We start from the raw sequence: 25,715 nt of genomic DNA on the forward strand, positions 1-25,715 counted from the left end.
CCCCATCAATCAACAAAATTTAGGGGTCTACTCCCTGTACTTTCTGATTCCAAAAAGATACGAGACTCTACGACCCATTCTAGATCTCAGGCCTCTAAACACTTACATACATTCAGACCATTTTCATATGGTAACCCTTCAACAGGTTCTTCCACTCCTCTCCCAAAACGACTTTCTCACCACACTGGACTTGAAAGACGCATACTTTCACATTCCAGTGCATCATGCTCACAGAAAGTACCTCAGATTTGTGGTGGACGGACAACACTACCAGTTCAAGGTGCTCCCATTCGGGGTCACAACAGCACCAAGGGTATTCACCAAGTGCCTAGCAGTAGTGGCGGCACACCTCAGAAGACAGCACATTCACGTCTTTCCATATTTGGACGACTGGCTAATAAAAGCCACATCCTACAACCAATGTGTGTACCAACCACACCGCCGCTACAATCCAACTGCTTCACCAGCTAGGTTTCACGGTGAACCACCAAAAGTCCCACTTGATACCATCACACACAAAGCAATACCTCGGTGCCACCATAGACACCTCACAAGCCATAGCCTATCCCAATCCTGCCAGGATTGCAAACATACAAGCTCTGCGTCAAAGATTCATACTTTAACACTCTCTTCCAGCAAGAGTGTTTATGCAACTGATCGGGATGATGGCCTCTTGCATTTTCATAGTGCCTCATGCAAGACTCCAGATGCGTCCACTCCAAGAGTGCTTAGCGCGCCAGTGGAACCAGGCCCAGGGGCAACTGACAGATCTGGTGTTGGTGGACGGTCTTACCCATCGCTCTCTGCAGTGGTGGAACACCACAAACCTTTCCAAAGGTCGACCGTTCCTGGACCCAGTTCCACAAATAATCCTAACAACAGACGCATCGCTCTCCGGCTGGGGAGCTCATCTGTTACATCTCACAGTGCAGGGCACATGGACGCCGCAACAGAAGTTACTCCACATCAACCATTTGGAGTTACTGGCAATCTTTCTAGCCCTAAAATCCTTCCAGGCACAGATTTCAGGCAAGGCAGTCCTCATTCGCACAGACAACATGACTGCCATGTACTATATTCAAAAACAGGGGGGCACACACTCTCCACAGCTCTCTCAACTAGCACAGAGCATATGGAGAAAACCGATTTCGCAGAAAATCTTTCTCCTGACCCAACACGTCCCAGGAGTCCAAAACACCATGGCAGATCTGCTCAGCAGACAAACCCAGCAGATCCACGAATGGGAACTTCACCCAGATGTTCTCCACCCGTTCTTTCAGAAGTGGGGGCATCCTCAGATAGATCTCTTCGCCACCCACGAAAACAAAAAATGCCCAAGCTTCGCCGCCAGATATCCACACCCATTGTCCAAAGGCAATGCGATATGGATGAACTGGTCAGGCAAATTTGCGTACGCTTTTCCACCTCTCCCACTAATTCCATTAGTGGTGCGAAAGCTACAACAGCATTCCCTCACGCTCATCCTGGTAGCTCCAACATGGGCCAGACAACCGTGGTACACCACACTGCTGGAACTCTCGGTAGTACCACACCAAAAGTTGCACCTCTCACCATGCCTCCTAACCCAGAACCATGGAGAGATCAGGCACCCGGACCCAGCTCAGCTCAACCTTGCGATCTGGCTCCTGAGGTCCTAGAATTCGGATACCTTAACCTTCCCCCTGATTGCATGAATATCATCAGAGAAGCTAGACGCCCTACTACTAGGGCATGCTATGCTGCAAAGTGGTAAAGATTTGTTGTTTACTGCCATAACAACACAATCAACCCTCTAAATGTATCCATACAGCACATCATATGTTACTTGCTCCATTTGCAAAGGTGTAACCTAGCATACACATCCATTCGGTTACACCTCGCAGCAATTGCCGCTTACTTACAGAACAGGCAGCACCTATCACTTTTCAGGGTACCTGCCATCAAAGCCTTTATGGAAGGCCTCAAAAGAGTAATTCCACCCAGAGTACCACCCTCACCTGTCTGGAACTTAAATATAGTTCTCACAAGGCTAATGGGACCGCCTTTCGAACCATTGCATAAATGTGAGCTGCAATTTCTCACATGGAAAACAGCTTTTCTAGTGGCCATCACTTCCCTTAGAAGAGTTAGTGAAATACAAGCACTCACTATACAGGAACCTTTTCTCCAAATGCATCAGAACAAGGTTGTACTCCGCACCAACCCAAAATTCCTACCCAAAGTAATTTCTCCCTTTCATCAGAACCAATCGGTAGAATTACCAGTTTTTTTCTCACAACCTCAAACTGTTGCGGAAAGGGCTCTACACACACTGGATGTAAAAAGGGCCTTACTTTACTATATTCAAAGAACACAACCTTTCAGAAAAACCAAATAGCTATTTGTCTCTTTCTCCCCACCACATAAAGGCAACCCTATCTCTAAATCAGGGATAGCTAGGTGGATTGTAAAATGCATACAGATTTGCTACCACAAAGCAAAACGAACGCTATCTGTTCCCCCTAAAGCCCACTCTACAAGGAAGATAGGGGCTTCTATAGCTTTTCTAGGTAACATACCATTAGATGACATCTGCAAAGCAGTAACATGGTCAACACCGCACACTTTCACAAAACATTACTCTGTAGATGTGCAAACCAAGCAGCAAGCTAGTGTGGGCCAGGCTGTACTAAAAACACTGTTCCAAATCACTGCAACGGATGCCGGTGGTCGCCACTAGGGTTGGGTACTGCTATATAGTCTATGCAAAGTGTTTAATCTGCAGCTCATATGCTTCGAACGGAATATGCTACTTACCAGTATGCATCTGTTCTTGGCATGTAGAGCTGCAGATCTATACATGCCCACCCGCCTCCCCGGCTACCGGTATCCGTTCCAGTCTATCTTATTTAGATACAACACACACATGGGTTTCTTTACTGTTATTACTACGCTCCATCTTTCCCTGCTGGCGAAAAACAATCTGAGGATGGAGCCGAAGCACATGCGCAATACGAACCAAAGGAGCAGTCACCGACCTCGTGACTTCCAAAGACTTTCCAAGAGGAAAAACAAACTGCAAACATCCGGGCCCAACACCAGATGGCGATCTATGCAAAGTGTATAGATCTGCAGCTCTACATGCCAAGAACAGATGCATACTGGTAAGTAGCATATTCCTTCTGCTGCTAGCAAGTTCAACGATTCCCAAATCCACCCTAAAGTGTAAAGTATATGCCTAGAAGTGTTTCAGTTGCAGTGTACGCTCTGCAAGAAAAACAGACGGCTTCTTGCACTTTGTGGGAGGTCAGATGTGTCCTTTCCACGTTCCAGTTTCCACAGGTTTTTCTTTTTCCGTTCTCTGGCGAGTCATCAAATCTTTTACTAGCCCTAATGTAAAAGTAATATCGCACCTCCTTTGCAACTCTGGTATTTAGGTTCATTAAGTAGTTGAGAAACCGCCTCCCTGTTGGTCTTCCCTGTTGGGCACTGTTTCTCCGGTCCTGGAGGACCAAAACACCCGACTGCAGTAGCGCCCGTCCACGCCCGTCGGTGCCAGGAGGAGGCTGGGCCGGGCCCACCCTCTAAAGTTTTGCTGAATTAATGGCCAAAAACTTAAGGAAGAAGACTGCTGAAGGCAGGGGTAAAGCTGTGCATACGGCAACAGAAGAGGTAAACTTGACCTGTTTGGATACATTTTTAGCTAATGCCTCTACCGCGATAGCTGTGGAGATTGACCGGACTTAGAGGAGATTGTCATTAGGGGGGGAGGGGAGGGAGGGGAGGGGTGATATTGCAGCAAATAAGGATATGCCACCAAGTTTGATTCCCGAAGGGGAAATGTTTGACTCCTCCACTAATCTTGTAACGACTAGCTGTCGCCCCACCATTAGAGACAATGACCCCACTGCCTCTACCAGTTGCGGCACCACTACAAAAAAGAAAGAGGGCTCAGCCAGAAATACGCCCATAATCAATCCTATGAGACCCAAGAGAGGTAAAATTACCCCAGGAAATGCAACAGCCGATAATAGGGAAATATTACGACAATCACATACAGTTGCCCCACCCAAAGGCCAGAATATGGAAGATTTAGTAGACAAAGTTAGAGAGCTATTAGCCCCCATAATTCTGCGACTAGAGTATATCGAAAAAGCCATAAAGGAGATAGTATCCTCAAGACATATGCCATTTAGTGAGGGTGGGACTAGGGTCACCATTCAAGGCCAGATGAATAACCCTGTAGAAAGTGACCTTGATGTAATGGCAAGCATTAGCACAAACCCCGGGGTAGTGGCATGGAAAACCCAGGGTGGCACTCTTGGTTCCCGGCTCCCATCTTGGCATAATCTTGTTAATCCTCCCTTGAAATTATCTGTGGTCCATGTCCCAGGGAAAAGACATAAGTCTTATCCTCACCTAGAGATAAGGGGTCAGGTACAGGAGTCTTCAGCCAGAAGGTTAGAGAAAGCCCCAACCACTCTCTTAGTTTAGAGGATGGTCGTAAGTTAGATCTCCCTCCTGCTGTATCCCCCTATGTAGTCATTTTAGCAAACACTCCAACCTTACGAAATGACCAAGTAGAATTCACAACCCAACTAATTCATAAAACCAGTCATTGGCTTTGCAAAACTACGAATGGTCAGGTAGAGGGTCTCAGCAACATCTTAATGGCCCGCAGAGTCTCCTGGGTGGGAAGGCAAGTAAAAACTAATCCAGGGGTTTGTGTGATTGTAACTCTGAAATCACCTACTATGGCGAAAGACTTATTGTGAGAAAGTGGCATCTTTCTTGCATGGTATGCCCCCACTTTTTGCAGAACTGCTGATGTACTTTGACTGAGTGTGCCCTGGGCTCCTGCCAATCAGGTACCCAGGGCCGATGTTCCTTCCCTAAAACTGTGTTGAAGCCTAAACCCAATTGGCATCTCTGGCCACATGTCAGCCCCTGGTAAATGGTACACTAGGTACCCAGGGCCTTGTGACCAGAGATGGCCCCTAAGGGCTGCAGCACTTATTGTGCCACCCTTAGAGGCCCTGTACCCTGACACACACACTGCCTTTGCAGGCTGAGTGTCTTGGTGCAGAACTAAACAGAGTCGGCATGGCACACATCCCTGTGTGCCATGCCCACAACACACACTGCCCTGGCATGCCTCAGTCACCCCTCTAGCTGGGTGCCCTATGCCAGTGGTGTGGGTACAGGTGCATGAGCCCTGTGCCCCTACAGTGCCCAGGTCCATTCCTGGGCACTGTAAGTGCAGTGCTGCCATTAAGAGTATATGGTGCTGGGAGGTCATCAACACGAACATAGCACCATGATGGCAACACTGAAGACTGAGAAGTTTCGTATCAAACTTCTCAGCACATTAAATCCACACTGATGCCAGTGTGGGATTTAATGCCCAATGCACACCAGAGGGCAACCTAGAGTTGCCCCCTGAACCTAACCTACAATCCACGTCTTGTCTGAGTGGCTGTCTAGGCTGCTACGTAGCAGACATGTTGCTGGACCCCTGGGTGAGAGCCTTCCGCTCTCCTGGGCCTGCACAATGCACATCCTGGGCGAGGTGCTAGGTCTCCTCCCCCAGAATGGGCAGGGGAAGCTTCAAAGGCATGCCGCCTTTGTGAGCTTCTCCAGGCCACTTGCTGTACTCAGCAACTGGCCCCCACCGGTTCTGACCCCCACTCTGGCGGTAATACTGGCGGGAAACCCCAAGGAAGGAAAGGGGGTGTGCCAGCCTCTGCCAACCCCACCCCCTCAGGTGGGGGAGGCGAGGTGAAGCACATCTCCGGGCTCTCGCCATCTTGAAGATGGGGAGCCCTGTCCAATCAGGATTAGGCTACTGCCCCCCTCCCACAGGAGAGTGGCAGGATAGGGGGTGTACCCACCCCAAGGAAGGGACCCATTGGTCCTTGCCCTTTACCTACCTATAACACCCCTAGATTTAGAATTTAGGGGCACCCTGAACCTTCCTTCCTCAGATCCAGATTCCGAAACAAGAAAGAAGATCAAGAAACAAGAAGACCTGCCGTGCAGCTGCTAACAAGAGGAAGACACCAACTGATTTGGCCCCAGCCCTACCGGCCTGTCGACCCTCAAACCTGCTCCTGCTAAACCCCGGCATCTCCAGTGGTCAGCAACCTCAAAAACCCCATCGGACCTGACTGCCTTGTGACTCTAACTAACTGGGACTCTCACGAGCAGTGGTACTGCTCAAAGCAAGTAACAAGCCCCTGGCATCAGCTAGGAACCGCAAATCCTGCACACTCTGCACCCGCCAAGCCTGGCCTGTGCCGGAGTGGACAAAGACAACGAGGACGTCCCCCCGGCGACTGTGACCCCGAATCCAGCACCCAAGGACCCACCTCGACGCTACTGACGACGCCTGCAGCCTCAGAACCAGGGACCCCTCCAACCGCGACCAGCAGAGGGTAAGATTTCCCGGCACCAAAAGGTGCCCTGTGGCCCCCTATGCCCAACTTCTGGGTGCCTACCTATCCTCCAACTACCCAACTTACCCCTCAAAGTGGTGGTCGCACCTGAAGAATCTTCGCCCCGGCTTGCAGCCTTTGTTCGTCACTGAGCTTCTCCATTGAATTCCATTGAGCGCCCGACGGCTCAAAAGCACCCTGCACTCAGCCGCCCGAGTGCCCCTGGCAGTGCAACCTCTACCCTAATCTACTTACCCACTTGCACTGAGTCAGTGACTTGGAGCCCAGCACCCACAGCCGCATTGCCTGCTAGCCAGCAGCCACCAACCAAAGGCCCCTTGCCTCCCATAGGATAACATTGGGCCTAACTCACTCTGCATCCGGCTGCCACTGTGCCGCTGAGGGTGTAACAACTGTACCTATCTGACCCTGGGAGACCCCCGAGTCTATGCCCAGAACCTTACCCAAAAGCCGATAACTCACTTTTCTTCCATAGGGTAACATTGACTGGTGTCACTTGGAAATTCGTCTAAGTGTCGAGTTTTGAAACTTTAAAATATTCACCTAAAATCAGCCGAATTACGAAAACGAATTTACTCACCTGTTATCAGGAGAGATCCCAGTGCTGAATGTTGGTGCCCAGCACTGACCCTGCAAAGTAATTACAACCGTACTTACCGCTAACTTGATTTTCCTCCATAGGATAACATTGCCTGGTTTTTGCTAGAAATTCTTCTAAGTGTCGATTTTGCAAACTTACAAATATTCGTTAAAAAAATCACCTGTATAACAAAAACGCATTCTTTCAACTGTTTACAGGAGATGCACCAGTGCTGGATCCAGGATCCAACACTGAGTAAGAAAAAGTAACGATAACCCTACTTACCTGCTAAGTGAATTTCCTCCCATAGGATAACATTGGTGATTCTATGTGAAGAAGTTTCTAAGTGTCAACTTTTAAAATGCAATAATATTCCTTAAAGAATCTAGGATCCAGTCCTGTGGTAAGAAAAGTAATCATTTGCATTTAACTAGAAATTCCCATTGAGTTCAATGTATAATTGTGTTTGAAATTGTGTTGCCTATTGCAACAACTGTATCTATTGCATTCAAAAGTCTATTGCCTATTGAAAGTATTTATCTAAAGCATCACATTCTGAGAAAGTATATTTTGATACTTATTGTTGGTTCTAAAATAAAACAACTATATATTTTGATACAAAACCATTGGCCTAGAGTTCAGTTCTTGAGTGTGTGAGACCATTTGCTGACTGATTGTGTGCAACAAATGCTTTACACTGTCCTCTGATACTGCCTTACTGCTCGACCAAGCTACCACTTTAGAGAGTAAGGTTATATCTAACTTTAGCCTCTGCCAAACCTCTGGGGACTGGGGACTCTGTACACACTGTAATATATACAGAGCCACTTTCTTACACTTATTACAACTATTATCTGATAAACCCTCAGCTACAACACAAATATTTGTATGACCCCTTGGTTTTTTTTATAAACCAGTGTCGTACCAACAAGGATTCGATGGTGACAGGGCCCAGGAACCTCTTCTTTTAAATTCCAAGTCTCAACCACTCCTACAACACAGAGGAAATATTACCCCTGCACTACCAACTGCAAATCGCTTTTTACCACTGTCGGATCTGGATGCCTGTGACTGACTGTGTACTAGGGTGGATCCCCGAATGTTGCACGATGTGACCTTCGGGTGAGTTAGGGAGACGCTGTGCCCATTGTAAAGGATATGGATACCTTTAAAGCCATCTCTTGAAATATTGCAGGTCTGGCGCAGAAATTACTGGACCCTGACTGGATAAAATACATTGCTTCTTTTGACTTAGTGTGTCTACAAGAGACTTGGGTAGTGGGTCCTGTTAATATAAATTGCTATAGGTCATATTATACCCCTGCTATTGCCTCGTTGGCAGGAAGGGTGGGATTTTGACACTTTTGAAGAACATGTTGCGGTTTGAGGTCTTAACTGTTTTCAGTTACTGTCAGTATTTCAATATCTTACTTCTTAAATGGTCAGCTGACAGTACTATTTTATTGATTAATTTTTATAACCATCTATTTGGGAGTGAACAGTACCAAGTTGTCACTACTGTGGAGGAAATTATGAACAGGATAACTAGTTCTCGTAACAGAGACCCGTCAGTTCTGTGGGTGGGTGATTTTTAATGTGCACCCCTGTCCTCTGCTATCAACCTCCATCTGTGGTTTAACAGATGAAGATGGAGGTGGGATTGTTCATTTTGCTCACAACCAATATGGCAATGCCCTCAACAAACTCATTGTTGTAAAAGATTTGGAGATTTTGAACCCTCGGTCAGATCTTACTGGCCTTCTTTGTGATACTTTTTGCTCTACCCAGCATAGCACAGTAATAGATTTTATAATAGCCTCAGCCACATTGGTAGGAGCTTTTAGCAATATAACTGTTGAATCCTCAGGCTTCAGTGATCATGTACCCTTAACTTGGATTATGAAATGGCGAGGTATCTACGGTACTAACTTCTTACATATAAACCAATCATATAATAAAAGACTGTGATAACACGTAAATGGGAGGGTATTGATAAAACTGTCCTTGTTCCCCAGGTTGTATCTAGTAGAATGAAGGAAATAGTTATTTGTTTAGGTCCAAACCAGGATTCTCAGCTCACAATAGAGGCCTTCGAAACTATTCTGTTGGAAGTGAAGAAGAAACTTTCGAAGAGTGGTGGATCACATAAATCTATGGGACCTAAATGGTTTGATCATAACTGCAGGAAGACACTTTCCCACTTACATCGATCCCTCAAGTGTGTTCTAAGAAATCCCGCCCTGGTGAAACCGGCCCGGCAGAGTTATTTTAAGGCTAAGAAGCACAGGTTAAAGATATTGAAAGAAGAGGCCTGGGATAAAATACTGAAAGCTGCAGTTACAAATAATATGAGGGACTTTTGGTTAATGGTTAATTTTTAAAACATAGCTCTGATCCTAATCTGGACACATTTGGATGAGGATTCATGGGTAGAGCATTTTAACAAAATGTTTAACGGTTTGAGAATGTATCCAGAACCGATGGGAGATGAGCTCGACCAACCACACAACATCCCCCTTACTTTTAATAATACGGAGAGAAGGACATCCCTAGCACAATGTTCTAGTAATAAGGCTCTGGGCATAGACGGCACACCAATAGATTTGTTTACAGCTTGCCCAGACCTTTGGAGCCCTTTGCTTACTAATACATTTAAAGCCATAGCCAAAGAGGGACCCCCGGACTCTTGGCATAAAGACGTTTTAATCCCAATTTATAAAAAAGGGGATAAATTACAAAGTAGCAAAGTACACCCAAGCTACACAAGGCAATCTCTACCTGGCCTTCATGGACCTTAGCGCAGCATTCGACCGAGTATCTCACTCACATTTATGGAAGATAATGAGTGACATGGGGATAGATAATGGAATCATTAACTTCACAAGACAACTATATGTGAGGAGTGAAGCTTGTGTAAGATATGGCTCCCAGGGGGATTGCACCAGATGGTTCGTTCGCCAAGGGAGCGTTCTCGCCCCCTTTCTGTTTTCACTTTATACTAATGGGGTGGAGTCCCGACTGCTTGAATCGATTTTAGATGTATCGAGAATAAATAAGACACGCATTCCAATTTTAATGTATGCAGACGATGCAGTTTTAATGGCACGCACGGGAAGGTCGCTCCAGAAATTGTTGAATAATTATGTAGAATTCATGAAAAGCCTGGATCTTCATACAAATGAATCTAAGTCATTTGTATTAATCGCAGGGAAGAAGAAGAAAAATCCCCCCGCTTTTTTTTATCTCGAACCGTAAAGTGACACAGACAGATCGATTTTCCTATTTAGGGGTTACCTTTGACTACCGAGCAGCTTGGAGGAACATGTTGGCGAATCGAGGGATGTTGCTGGAAAAAAGTACTAATGCTATACGCTATTTTTCAAAATAATTGGGAACAAGAAACCCAGCTATTGTAAGGAATTGCTGAAATGAATTGTCTAGATTCTTGGAAATTTTTATCTGTGATGTATTTCTGTAACTTTTATGATCAATATCTTATTAATCGAATAAAGACATTTTGATTTGATTTTGAAAGAGGAGTCAGGTTAATATCGTAATGCTACGAACTAGGCTTGCCTAAACACATCCTTCTGCAGAGGTTTTTGAGAGCACTTGACTGAAAGTCCTGAGCCTCAAACTTCTTCTGTTGCCAAACAAAAAAGTTGGTTCCTCAACATCAATGATCACTTAGTACAATTTGGAATTGACAGTGTCTACAGGAGAAAGTTGCTTCTGTGACAAACCTGCACAAGCTTTATGTTAACGGACTCTTTCATCAAAAGAAATGGAGATTGCAGTGCGATACCTGATGCGCTATGTTTGTTAAAGATACCCTGACCATCCATCTAATAAAGTTTTTTGTGGTTTTCAAATGCTCAGCTCGGGCCCTATTTGTAAGTTGTGCAGAGCAATATGTCTGTGTGGCATCCCATTCCGCACAATAAAAAGTATCCTGCATGCCCACCCACATTTTTCGGGTGCTGGAACAGGTTTTACTAGCCAGAAAATCCAACCAGTAAAATTGCATAGTGTGATTCGACATAAAATTTTAGCTTGATTACCAAATTGTTGACCAGAAAGAAGGTTGTAATTTTTAAATCCTGCTTCTGTATAACAAAAATGCATAAGGAAACTTCTATGTAAGCGCTTGCAAAAGGCTGATCGGACAAATGCAGAAAGGCAGAGATGGATGCAAATAACCTTTAACAACGGTCATGCTAAGGCCTTACTGAACGAATAACAGGGCAAATTGAACTATACCTGAAAGTTTAGCCTGCAATGGATCAACCTGATGAACACCAAGCCACAAACTTTGCCTTATATCAACAGATCAACCTTGTGGACGGACAATGCACCACCAAGGTGACATTCACCACTTCTGTGAGCAGGTCAGCACCACTCCTCTTATTCCATATAACCTCCATGCATAGATGTGTAGGTTGTGTAGATATAGATGAATAACCCTGCTCTGTTGCAGGGTCAGCAATTCCTCCCACAGAGGTGTGTAGAGTGAGCAGAGGGCAAATGCTTTAACTTATCAGGTCAGACTGCCACACTTTCTGAACCAAGTCTAGAGCTGTCACCATGATCTGATCCCGGTCTCTCCTGAGAACAGTGAAGAAGCAGCTTGGAAAGTGGACCATGTCTTCCAAGAAGCCTTGAGTTGTGAACTCTAGTATGCAAAACTCAATGGTGAGCATTCTCTGCGATAGCAAAATGATCTGTTCAATAAACGCCTTACTGAGCAAAGATTGCTTAAAACAACCTCCGGATATAGATACCACTTGTGGTCAGCTAGATGGCATCAGCTGAGCTTGTCTGCCATGGTGTTCAGGGATCCTGCCGGATGATTGAGAGCAAGATTCCCACAAAGCCATTCAGCGCCACAGTTCCAGTGCTACCTGGCACAGCATACACAACCCCACACGATTTTGCTTGTTACAGTTCCACATGGCGTTATGTTGTGCGTCAGAACTTGCACTTGGCTGACGTTGATGGAAGGCAGAAAGGCCTTGAGAGCCAGCCAGTTGGCACACAGCCTCGGAAGTTTATTGTTGTTCCTTTGCTCCAAAGAAGACCAGAGGCCTCTGATCTCCACCTCATACAGGCGGCCACACAGCTCAGAGCCGATGAATCAGTCACAAGTGTGGGGTAGGGAGAACGGCCTGCTGCACGTCTGCTTGGCATTCTTAATCCATCACTGAAGATACTGCGTTGCCTCCTATGACGCATGGATGATATTCGTGTGGCACTCCCAGTGTTGAACCCATTGAAACCTGAGCTGCTACTGAAGAGCCTGCAAGTGCCAAACAGGCATGAGGCGCCAGAAGGATACACAAGGCAAGGAGACCAAGAAGTCTCTGAACCACCCGGGCCAGAGCCCAGGACAGAGCCTGAAACATAGAAATCATAAACAGAATGTCCTGGATTCGCTGAGGGGGCCATAATAAAGAGACTCTTGTGCACCGGCTGTTGGTGGAATTTCTGCTTGTTGATTGGTAACACATGTCAGACTATGACCATTCTGCCTTCAACTGCCAGTTGACAAGATATTGGAAGACATGCATTCACGACCTCTATAGATGGGCGGTGACCACCGCCATCACCTTTATGTAGACACAGGGGGGACAAGTAAACCTAAAGGGCAAAACGGAAAACTTGAAAGTGTTCGTTCCCTTCGACAAATTTGAGGACATCTGTGGGACTGCAGGAGGGTTACACAAAAACATCTTCCAAATCCCTCCATCAAGGCCCTAGTTTTAGAGTAAAGAGGACAGGGGCCAAGGTTACACATTTGAATTTTGCCACGGGAAGGAAACCGTTCAGGATCTGTAGATTCAAAATCTGCCTTAGCCCACCATTCATTTTTTTTAAAAATTGTTTTTATTATTATTAAAATTAGGGCACAACACAATCACATAATTGCCTATACAATTGCGGTTTGTTGGTACATTGGCTTACGTCAGCGCTCATAGCACAGTTACATCATAATACTGGACAGATTCCACCTGTTAACCCATAGACGTCGCCTCACTCCCTCCCCGTTTCAGATGGAGATATCCTCATTTGGCAACTCCAGTGGTTCACAAATAAAGCCCCTGTATTTATTCCAGGCACCCCATACCTTTCCCCATTTCTGTGGACAGCCTCGGTTAACATATGCAGTCTTCTCTGCTACCATGGCTTCATCCATGTCCTTACACCATGCCTTGACCATCGGCGGGCGTCCGGAGCCCCACAACCTGGCTATATTCCGTTTGGCGACCATCATTCCCAGTGTTGCCCAGTCTCCACCATTCATTTTTGCCATCAATGACTGAACCTCTCTAGCACGAATGGAGGCATGTTCTGCTGAAGTGCAGGCGAAATAGGAGGAACTGGAGGGTGGGATGACAACAGGGGAGGGTGTAACCTTGACAGTGGGACTGATAGGTCCTGAAAGTGGTCTGTCTTTCCCCACATCCAACTGAGTTGATTTTTCTGTAATGTAAATAATGTGTTCAATCAATCACTCAGAGTCTTATAAAGCGCGACTACTCACCCGTGAGGTCGGGAGGGAGAGGGGGGGTTGGCTAGGTCTGCTGTTCAGTCGAAGAGCCAGGTTTTGAGGTCCTTCCTGAATTGCGGCAGTGATGGTGATTGCCTGAGGTGCAGAGGCAGGGAGTTCCAGGTCTTCGTAGCGAGGTAGGAGAAGGATATTCCTCCAACCGTGGACTTGCGGACCTGTGGGACTGTTGCCAGGACCAGTTTTGCAGAGCGGGATGTCTGGTGGGAGTGTAGAAGGAGAGGCAGTGGTTGAGGTACGCAGGTTTGGCATTGTAGAGTCCATTGTAGGTGTGTCTCAGAAGCTTGAATGAGATTCTCTAGTTGACTGTTAGCCAGTGAAGGTCTCTTAGGTGGCCACTGATGTGGTTGCAGGGCCGGCTTTAGAGCTGGTGGCGCCTGGTGCGACAATGTTTGTTGGCGCCCCCCAATGTCCACCTCCACCATGGATTCCCTCACCACCACCCTTTAACAGTGCCCAAGTCTCCATTACCACTCTGTCTCAGATGCATATATAGCACTCTCTGTCATATGCATATATTACGCCACTCATACCAGTGTAGGGTGTCAGAGCACTTTGCATCACACACACACATTACTCAGAGACAATCAATCATACGTGTGTAACTCAGCGTATAGGAAATGTTCCATAAGACAGGACTACAAGGTGTAGGAGTCACATGTCATTAATACTGGTAGGCAGTGTAGTTTATTAGTGCTTGGTCTAGAGAAGCACAAACTAAGAATTTGAAAAGCAACATCATAGTGTTCTCTTTAATAATGAGAGTAGATTTCTGCCCAAATTAATCCTTTTTCCAACATTAATCTTTCCTCAAATCTATACTTTGCAGCTTGCATGCAGTTTTTTGGTAAAAGTTAATAGTTCAGTACAATTACAAAGTGCAAAGAATGTAAATAGGCCAATGGGTTACTGTTGTTAAAAGAGACATTATTTTGTTACTTGCAATTTATAGATCCAAACCTAAATTAGGATTTTAACTTATAAATTGCAAGTAACAAAATTATGACTCTTTTAAAAGCAGTAACCCACTGACCTATTTACATTATATGCACTTTGTAATCTGCTCGGTATTGGTTTTCTGCAACAGGCGCATTAACCCTCTGCACTACTTTATAGTGAGTCAAAACACCAATTTAACAAAATTCCAATCTCTCTTAAGGAAGAACATTCATCACAGGATTTATCCTGACATATTTGTGTTGCCCGGAAATTGCTGGAGGAAATGAACGCCGCAGCAGGTGCTTTCAATTAATAATAAACGTGCAAATACGGCGGCGCCCCCCGGAAGCCAGCACCCGGTGTGGTGGCAGCGGTCGCACCGCCCTTGAGCCGGCCCTGTGTGGTTGCAGCGTGGGATGTTCAGGATGAGTCTGGCGGAGGCGTTCTGGACAGTTTTTTTTTTGGGAGTTTCCAGATGGTTCAGGCGCAGAATGCCTTGGTCTGCTGCTGACAAGTGCATGAGTGACAGTTTTCCTGGACTCAGTGGGGATCCACTTGAAGATCTTACAAAGGAGGCGGAGCGTGTGAAAGCAGGGGGACGAAAGTGTGTTGATTTGACGGTTCATTGAGAGCGAGGAGTCAATGATGATAGTGAGGTTTTGTGCTTCGTACATGGGAGTGTAGGGGAGTCTGAGCACTGTGGGCCACCAGGAGTCGTCCCAGGCAGAGGGGGAGGAATCCAGGATGAGGACTTCAGTCTTGTCGGAATTAAGCTTGAGGCAGCTAACCTTCATCCAGGTGGCGACAACCTTCATCCAGGTGGCGACTGCCTTCATCCCGTTATGTAAGTTGCTCTTGGTGGCTGTCGGTTCATCTGTGAGGGAGAGAATCAGCTGGGTGTTGTCGTGTAGGAGACTATGTTGAGTATCAAAAAATGAGGGACCCCCTGAAAACTCTAGGAGTTCCTAGGACAGGGCAACAACTGAATTGAAATAACTTTCCTAGGCAACTCAGGACCCACTGAAAATTAGGTTACACATAAACAAATGATAGCCACATAAGTTCAGTGTACCACACAAGATCAATTAAAATTATTTCATTTTATTCTTATAAAAGTTAAAATTATGACATAAACACACATAACATAGCATACAGGAAATGTTTTGACTGACTGACAAAAACATCTAACAATAGTTATTCACAAACCAAAAAGAAATAATCAATTCTAGTGGAATTAACCACAGCGGCTGAGATGTAATGAGATGTATTCGTTCTTTTATGAGTTCGATGTGGAGTCCATGGCTTCTAATGATGGTTGCAAGTGGGCCATGTAGATGTTGAAGAGGGTGGGTCTCAGGGGGGAATCCCTGAGGCACTCCGCAGCTTATCTCTTTGGGTTCGGGTTTGAGCAGTGGAAGTCTGACTCTGCATTCGGTCAGTGAGGAAGGAGCGGATCCATTTTAGGGCTTTGTCGTGGATGCCGGCGTTGTGGAGTCTTGTGCAGGGGGTGTGGTGGGAGATTGTCGAAAGCAGTGAGAGATCCAGAAGGATGAGGACTGCAGTCTCACCTTGGTCGAGGAGGGAGCGGATGTCGTCTGTAGCAGCAAAGAGAGTGGTCTCAGTGCTGTGGTTGCGACTAACTCAGAGAATTGGGCATTGATGGATTTCTCAATGACTTTCACTGGGAAAGGGAGCAGAGAGATGGGTCTGTAGTTCTTGGAGGCAAGGTACCAAGGATTATCCAGTATTAGGGTATCTTTCATAGATTCACATGCCTGAATCATTCCCCATCGTCGGGATAGAAGTCCCTGGTACATAAATAAAGTAATGTCTCACTAGACATATACAGTAATAGACCAAGGGCCTCACCTTAGTAACATATCCACGTCCTTTTGTAAAAAAAAAAAAAAAGGACCAAACTTTGGAGAGGAGCTAATCAGCTATCACCACCCTCTAGAACCTTCCTGGAAGGAGCTCTAGTCCCTCAGATTTCTACCGCACGTCGTGCTAAGGGAGTCTCCTCTGAGCTCTGCTCAGCATTCCTTGTTTTTGGATTTCCAGTGCTTCTTACTTCAAAATTCCAACTTCGGGTTGAAGTTCTCCAGTTCTTCATGGCAGATACTCCAAAGAAAGGCCTTTTTAGGTCTTGTGCTTCCTGTGGAAAAAAGAGACTTCATGTGGACGATCAACACAAGGACTGTCTCTACTGCCTTTATCCGAATCACTCCTCAAAAGGACTGTAAGGTATGTCGTACCTTTTCCTTCAAGACCCTCAAAGATCGTGAGGGACGCCTCTTAATTTGGCTGCAGAAGTTTAAAGACAAAGAACCAGTACTGTCTTCTGAGGAAAGTGAGGGCTCTTCCATATCTCTCAGAAAAGATCAAGGGTGACTTCTCCAGGCACTTCGTCGCAGCCACGTCAAAAGAAGACGCATAAAAAGTCTTCAGAGGTCCCTCCTAAGACTCTGTCCCGTCGAAATCCACTTTGTCGACGAGGACTCTGTCGACGAAAACTCCATCGACGACGACGGGACCTCAATCTACCATAGTGCCCGTCGACCCTATACCGTCGACGACAGCGGATTCCAACCTAAAAAGTACGTACGTACATCTAAAAATCACAAAATGTACGTTGATGGCGGCCCTGACTTCCCCTAGTAAGGTCCAGCTCTTGCCTCCAGCACATCTTTTGGAGGAAGAAGATTCTGATGATGGCAGTATGTTTCGAACGGCGACAAGCCCATCTCAACTCAACGTTAAGTACCAGGACAGTTCAGACTATGAGGATCAAGTGCAGGAAGATCAGGCAGTTTATCCTGAAGAATACCATCCGCCTCCACCTCCCATGGTTTGTTTACCTGCATCTCTAGTTTCTGATCTGCAATTGCTCATTTCGGACTATAAGCAGAGATTTCCCACTTCTGCATCGTCTCCGCCTCCAGTTGTGTCTCCACCGCCAAGACCGCGGCCTCCACCGTTAAGTTTGCAGTCTGAGCCTGTCACATCACCACCTCCGCTTTCTACAGACGATGAGGAGGAGGATCAACATGAAGAAGGGGAACTTCAAGATTCCCAATCTACGAGTGATGAGTGGGACGATTATGTACTCCCCTGTCCAGCTTCCCCCGTGCCCGCTCCCGCTGACTCGTCTCCTGAGGACATTGGGGGATTTCACAACATAGTGGAAAGAGTGGCACAACGTTTTCAAATACCCATGCCTTCACACCAGCAGGATTGCTTCCTCTATGATTTTAAAGAGCCTTTTAAAAAAATCCGTCAGATCTATCCCTATTATAGATTACATATGGGATCAGGGTGTTCAGATAATGCAGAACCCTTCCTCGGTGCCTCCAGTATTACCTCGTCTGGATAAAAAATACAGGGCTCCTGATACTGCTCCAGCTTGCTAACCGGCCATCCTAAACCAGACTCTGTAATCACACAAGCTGCTCAGCGGAAATCAAAAAATCCTTCCGCTCTGCTGACCGCTCCTCCGGACAAAGAGGGTAGACGGCTTGATAATATCGGCAAACGTTTCTCGTCCATGTCCGCATTAACAGTGCGTGCATCCAATTCCTTGGCTCTGTTAGGACGCTATAACAGGCAGATGTGGGCAGATATTGCTCCATATCTTGCGGCCTTGCCAGATGCCTCAAAGGAAGAAGCAAACAAGATCTTGCTGGAGGGCGAACGGTCTGCATCCGATATCATAGACTATGCGATGGATATCGCCTCTACTGGATTTCGCCAACTGGCTGGCGCAGCTGTACTACGGCGCCAGGGTTGGTTGAAGGTGACTTCGTTCCGACCGGAGGTACAAACAAAAGTTTTGGACATGCCCTACGATGGTCAGCTTCTTTTTGGAACACACATAGATGAAGTTCTGCAGGGTATGAAAAAGGATAACGACACGGCTAGGGATTTGGGTACCCTCCAATTCAAGAACCCATCTTTTCGGGGCTCAAGGGGAAGAGGTCAAACATCTGCCAGAGGTGATTACCAACACCGATCTTCCTTTTCTTCCACTCAGCAATATCGGCCACAATACCAGCAACGTCAACAGCAATCCACCTACACTAAGTCTTCCTTTCGTGGCAAAGGAGGTCGACAGAAAGACGCTGCTCGGCGACAATGACTTCCCACTACTGCCAGTCTCCAACTCCTCTCTGCCCTCCACGGTAGGAGGAAGAATTTCCCACTTTCGAAAAAATTGGAAGCAAATAGCAACGGACCGTTGGATTCTGCAACTAGTTCAATTCGGACATTCACTAGAATTCATTCAAATTCCTCCCCAAACCCCTCCCCGACCTATGCTTCACAAAAATGTACGTGCTCTGCTCCTGGAAATTTTACTTATGCTTCAGAAGGGAGCTATAGAAAGAGTTCCTCTACGTCAAAGGGGGAAGGGATTTTACTCCCGTTTTTTCCTAATACGCAAAAAGGAGAAGAAATGGAGACCGATATTAGACTTGATAAATCTCAACAAATTCTTGAAAAAGCAGATGTTTCGTATGGTTACCATCCAGGAAGTACTACAGCTACTCAATGCGGATGACTACATGGTGTCTTTAGACCTTCAGGATGCCTATTTTCAAATCCCGATCCACCGCAACCACAAATTTCTGAGATTTGCAGTAGCGTGCAGGCATTACCAATTCAGTGTCCTGCCGTTCGGACTCAAATCGGCGCCATGCATTTTTACAAAATGCCTTTCTCCGGTGGCCGCAAAACTCCGACAACAACACCATCAGGTCTTTCCATATCTGGACGACTGGCTCGTCAAAGCACCCTCTCTAAAAGGCGCGTCCAGGTCTTCCGACGCCTGTTCGATTGTTTGGAGCTTACTCTCAATCAGGACAAGTCCGTCCTTCAGCCTTCCCAGCGTATAACTTTCCTGGGTGCTACTCTCGACACGCTCCAGAAGAAAGCGTTTCCCTCACAAGAGCGAAAAGACAAGCTTCTTTCCTTGGCGCTTCGCATACGATCCAAAAAGTCTCTTACTGTGCGCCTTTTCAAATCCCTGCTCGGGATGATGTCTTCCTGCATTCTACTAGTTCCACACTGTCGCCTTCACATGCATCCTGTGAGAAGTTGGCCTGATATATGATGTCACTAGTTCTAGTGTACACCTTGTATCAGTCCAAACAACCCTTATGGTGATTGGTTGTAAAGTCAACCTTATAGACCAGCTATCCTAGTGGTAGCATGGACAAGAGCAGTCTTAGGCTAAACTCTGTATGGCATGTGAAGCCAGCTGTTACACCATTTGCAACCCCTTGAATACCAAATGAAAGGACACCACAACAGATATATTATAAAAATAGAATGTATTTATTCTAGTCAAAACACCCTCAGCACTCTTTATGAGATTCGAGGTAAGTACAACAGTCTTATTAAAGCATACATAAGTCACACAGGTAAGTAATACAGTTAGGCCCTAGGGGCCACGCAAACCATATACTAAGTAAGTGGTATAAGAACCACTGTCACAAACACAGGGTAGGCTTAGGCCTAGGGAATCGCTGGGGCTACACTATCCTATCAGTTGCTAGGCAGTGAGAGGCCCACGGGATTCAGGTGCAGAGTGGAAACACTCACGCGTAATGCGTTAAAGTCGATAGAAATAGTAGTATTTAGAAATTAAGAGTTTTAGGACACTTCGGAAGGAACTAGGAGTTAGAGACTTGGAAACTAGACACTTGGATAGTCAATACCCTTGTGAGCACCGGAGTACTCAAGTTACCTAGCCCACGGGCTGCGGGTGCATAGGTGTGAACTTGCGTCGGGTTTCGTCGTCGACTCCTATGGATGCCTGAAGAAAGTTGCTGACAGGCAGTCAGTGAAGAGTGTCCGGTGGATTCCAAGGATGGAATCAGGAAGGAGGATACCTGCAAGCAGAGGGGACAGAGTCTAGGTCACCAGCCAGGAGCCGGGAAGGAACCAGGCGATGTCGTGAAGATGCAGGTGAAGAGGTGAAGCTTGTCGCAGCAGCCACGGGTACCAGGAGGCGTCGAGGACGACCAGAACCAGGAGGCGAGCTGTCCCACGAAGGCTCTTGCTGTCGGCGGCGATGTCGAGTTAGGACCCAACAAGCCTTGGCAAGCGTAACCCACGCAGGATGGAGGACTTGCTTCTGTCGCAGACCAGGAAGGTCTGGGGTGCTTCCCTTTCACAGGGGAGTGGGTGCCAGTCTGGAGGAGCCGGACCAGCAAGGCAAAATTGAAGGTTCGTTGTCACAGAGGTCACTAGCCAACGGGCCAGCAACCGGACAACACGTCGAGCAACTCGGGTGCAGAAGGGCCCCACGCAGAACACGTGAAGTGTGGGGAGCTGATCTTCTTTGCAGATGGTGCTCGGGATTGGGGCTTCTCAATTCCCCAAGCACAGCCTCGAGGAAGCCTCAGAAGTGGCGCTAGTCAGTTACTAGCCACTTTTCCCAAGTCGCCGGTCCCTCGTTGCCTCGTCCCTCGTTGCCTCCACGGGTTTGCTGTAGATGTGGATCTGGTTCAGAGGTGTCTGGAAGTCACGGAGCTGGTCAGTCTCTGCAGTCGTCCCTCGTAGGATCAGTCGCAAAGCAAGCAGCGGTCGCTGGATGGTGCCTGGTTGCCCAGGGTGGTCACTCCTTGGCCACAAGGGAGATTCTTCAGTCTTCTTCCGTAGTAGAATGTCGAAGGTCCAGAGTTTCTGTTCAAGATGCAGGTTCAGGATAATCTAAAGTCCTAGGGACTCAACTCCCACTCTTATACTAATCTGGGGGGCTGGGTTACCTGCTAGGTCCCTCCTATGGGTGGTACCAGGGAGGGGGTGGTTACACCCCTTTCCCTTTGTCCAGTTTCGCGCCAGGACTGGGGCTGGAGTGCCCCAGCACCGGTTTGACCTGGACTATGCGTGGAACACCTTGTGTGCCCCAGGCAGTGTCTCGTTTCATTCATCCCTCCCTGCCCCAATACACTAAGGCCTGTCTAGGGTGGTGCTAGCACCTCCCAAGGCAGGAAACCTATTGTCCATGCCTCCCCCGCTGGAAGGTCTCCCAGCAGCAGGAGGTCAGACTCGTGTCTGTGGCAGCAGCGTCCATTTTGTGACGCTGGGGTTCTGGTTAACTTTAACCGGGTAGTAGGTCTTCAACATGTCTTCTCCCTCTAGAAGGGAGGAATACTATCCCCACCGCCAGAAATGGTGTGGGGGTAGTATCCCAAAGTGTTATACACCTTACACGACATGTTTTGATAAAGCCAAACCATAGTTACCATAACCATTTAAGATTATAAGGTGCTTTAAGAGTATATGGTAGGCGATTTCATAGACCAGCTATAAGGACATGGTTCCGAAAGCTGCAGACAGGCTCAGCTCATGCTAGAGCACCATCTCACATGTTACCAAGCACTCTGCCTTCAGGATTGTTAAGGCCTGCCATAGGAGTGACTGATAGGTTACCCATGTGTCTAAATATAAGGTAGGTATAGGAATACTACACCTAAGCAAGGGGTGAGTACACAACCTTGCCCCAGCTGAGTGATCAGCCAGTTGTGTCATAATGGAAGGCCAGCCAGGGGTGGCATAATACATGCTGCAGCCCCTGGTAGGCCTAGGGTACACCTATGCCCTGGGTACCTAAGGTACACTGTACAGGGTCCAAACAGGTGATCCTTACCAATTGGGTTATGCACCTAAAGTGCATAGTGAATTTAGAGAGAGAACAGCTGGGCTGTGGGTCTGATTAGCAGGCCCACAGCCACATCTAAGTCGAAAACCAGTGAAGCAAAAGCAAAAAGTGGGGGTGAACATAGAAAGCAGACCCTACTCTCCTACACATCCTCTTCAAGAAGCGCTTTCAGTTCAATGGTTCCAATGTACGGGGTCATTCGACGATGTCATCCAGGTGACCCCTCAGATAAAAAAGGCTCTACGGTGGTGGATTTGCCCTCAGAACCTTTCTCAAGGCTTGCCTTTCTTGCTTCCTGCATCTCCACATACCATCACAACAGATGCGTCCCTGGAAGGTTGGGGAGCTTTCCTCCAAGAACTCCAGATCAGCGGGAAATTGTCCCTTTCCGAAAAGAAACTCCACATAATTCTCCTGGAGCTACGAGCTGTTTATCTTGCTCTTCTGGCATTCCTACCACGAATCAGGAATTCTCTAGTGCTTGTACGGACCAACAATACCACGACAATGCACTATTTAAACAAGCAGGGAGGGACTCGTTCTCCAACACGCTCTCACGAGTCACAAAAAATCTGGAACTGGTTGCTCCTTCACAACATTTCTCTTCGAGCAGAGTATGTTCCAGGAACACACAACGTTCTGGCCGACTCCTTGAGCAGACAACAGACAGCATGTCACGAATGGGAGTTGAATCAGCAGACTCTCAACTGCATATTCTCTCAATGGGGCACCCCTCTTCTGAACCTCTTCGCTACCAAGCAGAACGCCAAATGCCAACACTTCGCAAGCTGGCATCCCCAGAAGGGATCTCTAGGGAATGCGTTTACGATCGCATGGTGCAACGTCTTTGCATACGCTTTTCCACCTATTCCACTGATTCCCAGGGTTCTCAGGAAATTGAAAGCGGAACCTTGCACGCTCATGCCGATAGCTCCAGCTTGGCCACGCCAACACTGGTTCACGGAGCTTCACCTTCTCTCCCTGAAACCGCCAATCCCGTTGAAACCGTTTCCCTCTCTTCTCACTATGAACAACCAACAAGTCCAGCATCCGGATCCAGCATCTCTCAGATTACCAGCTTAGCTCCTGAGTTCAGAGAGTTCCAGGGTCTAGACATACCTCCGGACTGTAGAGCAGTTCTGGCTCAGGCTCGAGCAGATAGTACTAACAAAACATATTCTTTAAAATGGAAGAGGTTCTGTATCTGGTGCAAGTCAAACAAAATACACCCTCTTTCATCTTCTCCAGAGCAAATACTGCCTTACCTTCTGCATCTGGCGAAATCTGGTCTCGCTCATGCCTCATCAAAGTCCATCTGGCAGCAATATCCCGTTTCAGCAGGCCCTTCTCTGTGGTCTCATCGGTTAATTAAACAATTCCTTAAAGGCCTGTTTAGAACATTCCCTCCGGTAAAGACTTTACCTCCTTCATGGCAACTCAACACGGTTCTGGCTCAGCTTATGAAACACCCTTTGGAGCCAATACACAGAGCTGATCTTAAGTATCTCTCCTGGAAAACAGTGCTCCTTCTAGCCCTTACCTTGGCAAGGCGAGTGAGTGAACTTCATGCTTTCTAAATTCAAGACCCTTTCCTTCAATTCAAACACGAATCCGAAGTTTATCCCTAAGGTTCCGTCAAACTTCCATCTCAATGAGCCTATAGTGTTGCGATCCTTCTTTCCAAATCCTCAAACAGTGGCAGAAAAGACTCTGCATTCTTTGGATCTTAAACGCTGCCTGAAATTCTACATTGACAAGACAAAGACATTCCGCAAATCCAACCAACTCTTTGTGGCTTACAGTCGACCTAGGAAAGGTCTCCCACTCACGAAACAAAGTATCTCTCGCTGGATCTCCGCAGCTATTACTTTTTGTCACCAGCAAGCGGGGCAGCCCCTGCTCTCCACAGTTTGAGCCCATTCCACGAGGACAATCTCTACTTCAATGGCACTTTTTGCAGTGGTGCCCATTGCAGACATTTGCAGAGCGGCAACATGGAAGACGCCGCATACATTTACCAAGCATTACTGCCTGGATACGGAACTCATGAAAGACGCTGCAGTGGGTCAAGCGCTGCTCCGTCATCTATTTCATTAGAGGTGAGCGCTTCCTTTCATCCCACCATCCTTTCTTCTGTACGCACATTTCTCTATTGTGTTTTATTCCTATGCTATTTCATTGCTTTTTGGTACTTTCTGTTTTCACGTTGATAGGTTATCTGGTGAATTCATATATACTGTACCTTTCGAAATGTGCTTATCATTGCTTACTACTCTGATTCAGGCATGTGAATCTATGAAAGATACCCTAATACTGGATAAGGAATGCGTTACTTACCTGTAACTGCAGTTATCCAGTATTGGTACCTTTAATAGATTCACATGCAACCCACCCACCTCCCCTGGAAAGACTCTCTTGGGTCTCTCAGTGATACAACTACTTAGCACTGTGCTTACGAAAATCTGAGGGACTAGAGCTCCTTCCAGGAAGGTTCTAGAGGGTGGTGATAGCTGATTGGCTCCTCTCCAAAGTTTGGTCCTTTTTTTACAAAAGGACGTGGATATGTTACTACGGGGAGGCCCTTGGCCTATTACTCTATATGTGTAGTGAGACATTACTTAATTTATGTAGCGGGGACTCCAATCCCGACGACGGGGAATGATTGAGGCATGTGAATCTATGAAAGATACCAATACTGGATAACCGCAGTTACAGGTAAGTAACGCATTCCTTCCAGCTTAGGGAAGGGGTATTTTTCATACACATTTCTATGAAAGGTGCTAGGACTGAATAGGTCCAATTACAAATACCTTCTTTAATTTCCAATTAGGCAGTTATTAAGGGACAAATGTGTTTGTGTGGATCAATTCATGTTTTTTTAAAAACAGGAATTGTAAAATATAATACAGATTTGGTTGAAGTAATGTGATCTTTTACTGGTGTTTCCTGTTCTTAGCCACTTATTTTTGTGATGAATGCTATTGTACCATGTAAAGGTGTACTTGAAATCTTATTGGTTTCATTAACAGATCATTTGTAGGGCATATTATGTACACCTGCTGCGCATTGCTGTACTTTCCATCTTCTCTGGAAATGTGCGATTGTGATATATATTTATGTACAGGTAGCTCAAAGCAGACAAAGAAACTCAAAGAATTAATATATAATCACTTACTTTAAAAAATAACATGCAAGGACGGAAGGCTAGGATTATGGGAGTACAATGATAATCCTTGCTCTGCACAGATTCTGCCTTCCTAAACAGTACATACTTGGGTATTCTGTTACAAAACCATTAGCCATTAACAATTGTGCTCATTGTCTTTTTTTTTTTAATCACAGGAGGCGCTGCACACATTCCCACAACTTCACACTGAACATGGGGACACTATGGTGAAAATAAAACCCGGTGGGGAGCCGTACAACAGGAAAACACTCAACAAATTAAAGAAGAACGTATCAAAACCCCAGGTATGAAGGAAGGGCTGTAGTTCAGGGCTGTGTTCTCGCTTATGCGGATGAGTGAAAGGTATT

General features: G+C 46.5%; 1 protein-coding gene across 1 annotated transcript in view; it reads left to right on the forward strand.

Annotated features, from left to right (window-relative positions):
* Window positions 1-25,715, forward strand: part of PRR12 (proline rich 12) — a 638,795-nt gene that overhangs the window by 539,053 nt on the left and 74,027 nt on the right. The window contains exon 12 of the mRNA XM_085616148.1: window positions 25,524-25,652. Coding sequence (XP_085472274.1) covers window positions 25,524-25,652 — 129 coding nt within the window. The remainder of the gene's footprint in view (window positions 1-25,523; window positions 25,653-25,715) is intronic.

The sequence above is a fragment of the Triturus cristatus genome, chromosome 7, assembly GCF_964204655.1.
Source record: "Triturus cristatus chromosome 7, aTriCri1.1, whole genome shotgun sequence".
Taxonomy (NCBI): Eukaryota; Metazoa; Chordata; class Amphibia; order Caudata; family Salamandridae; genus Triturus; species Triturus cristatus.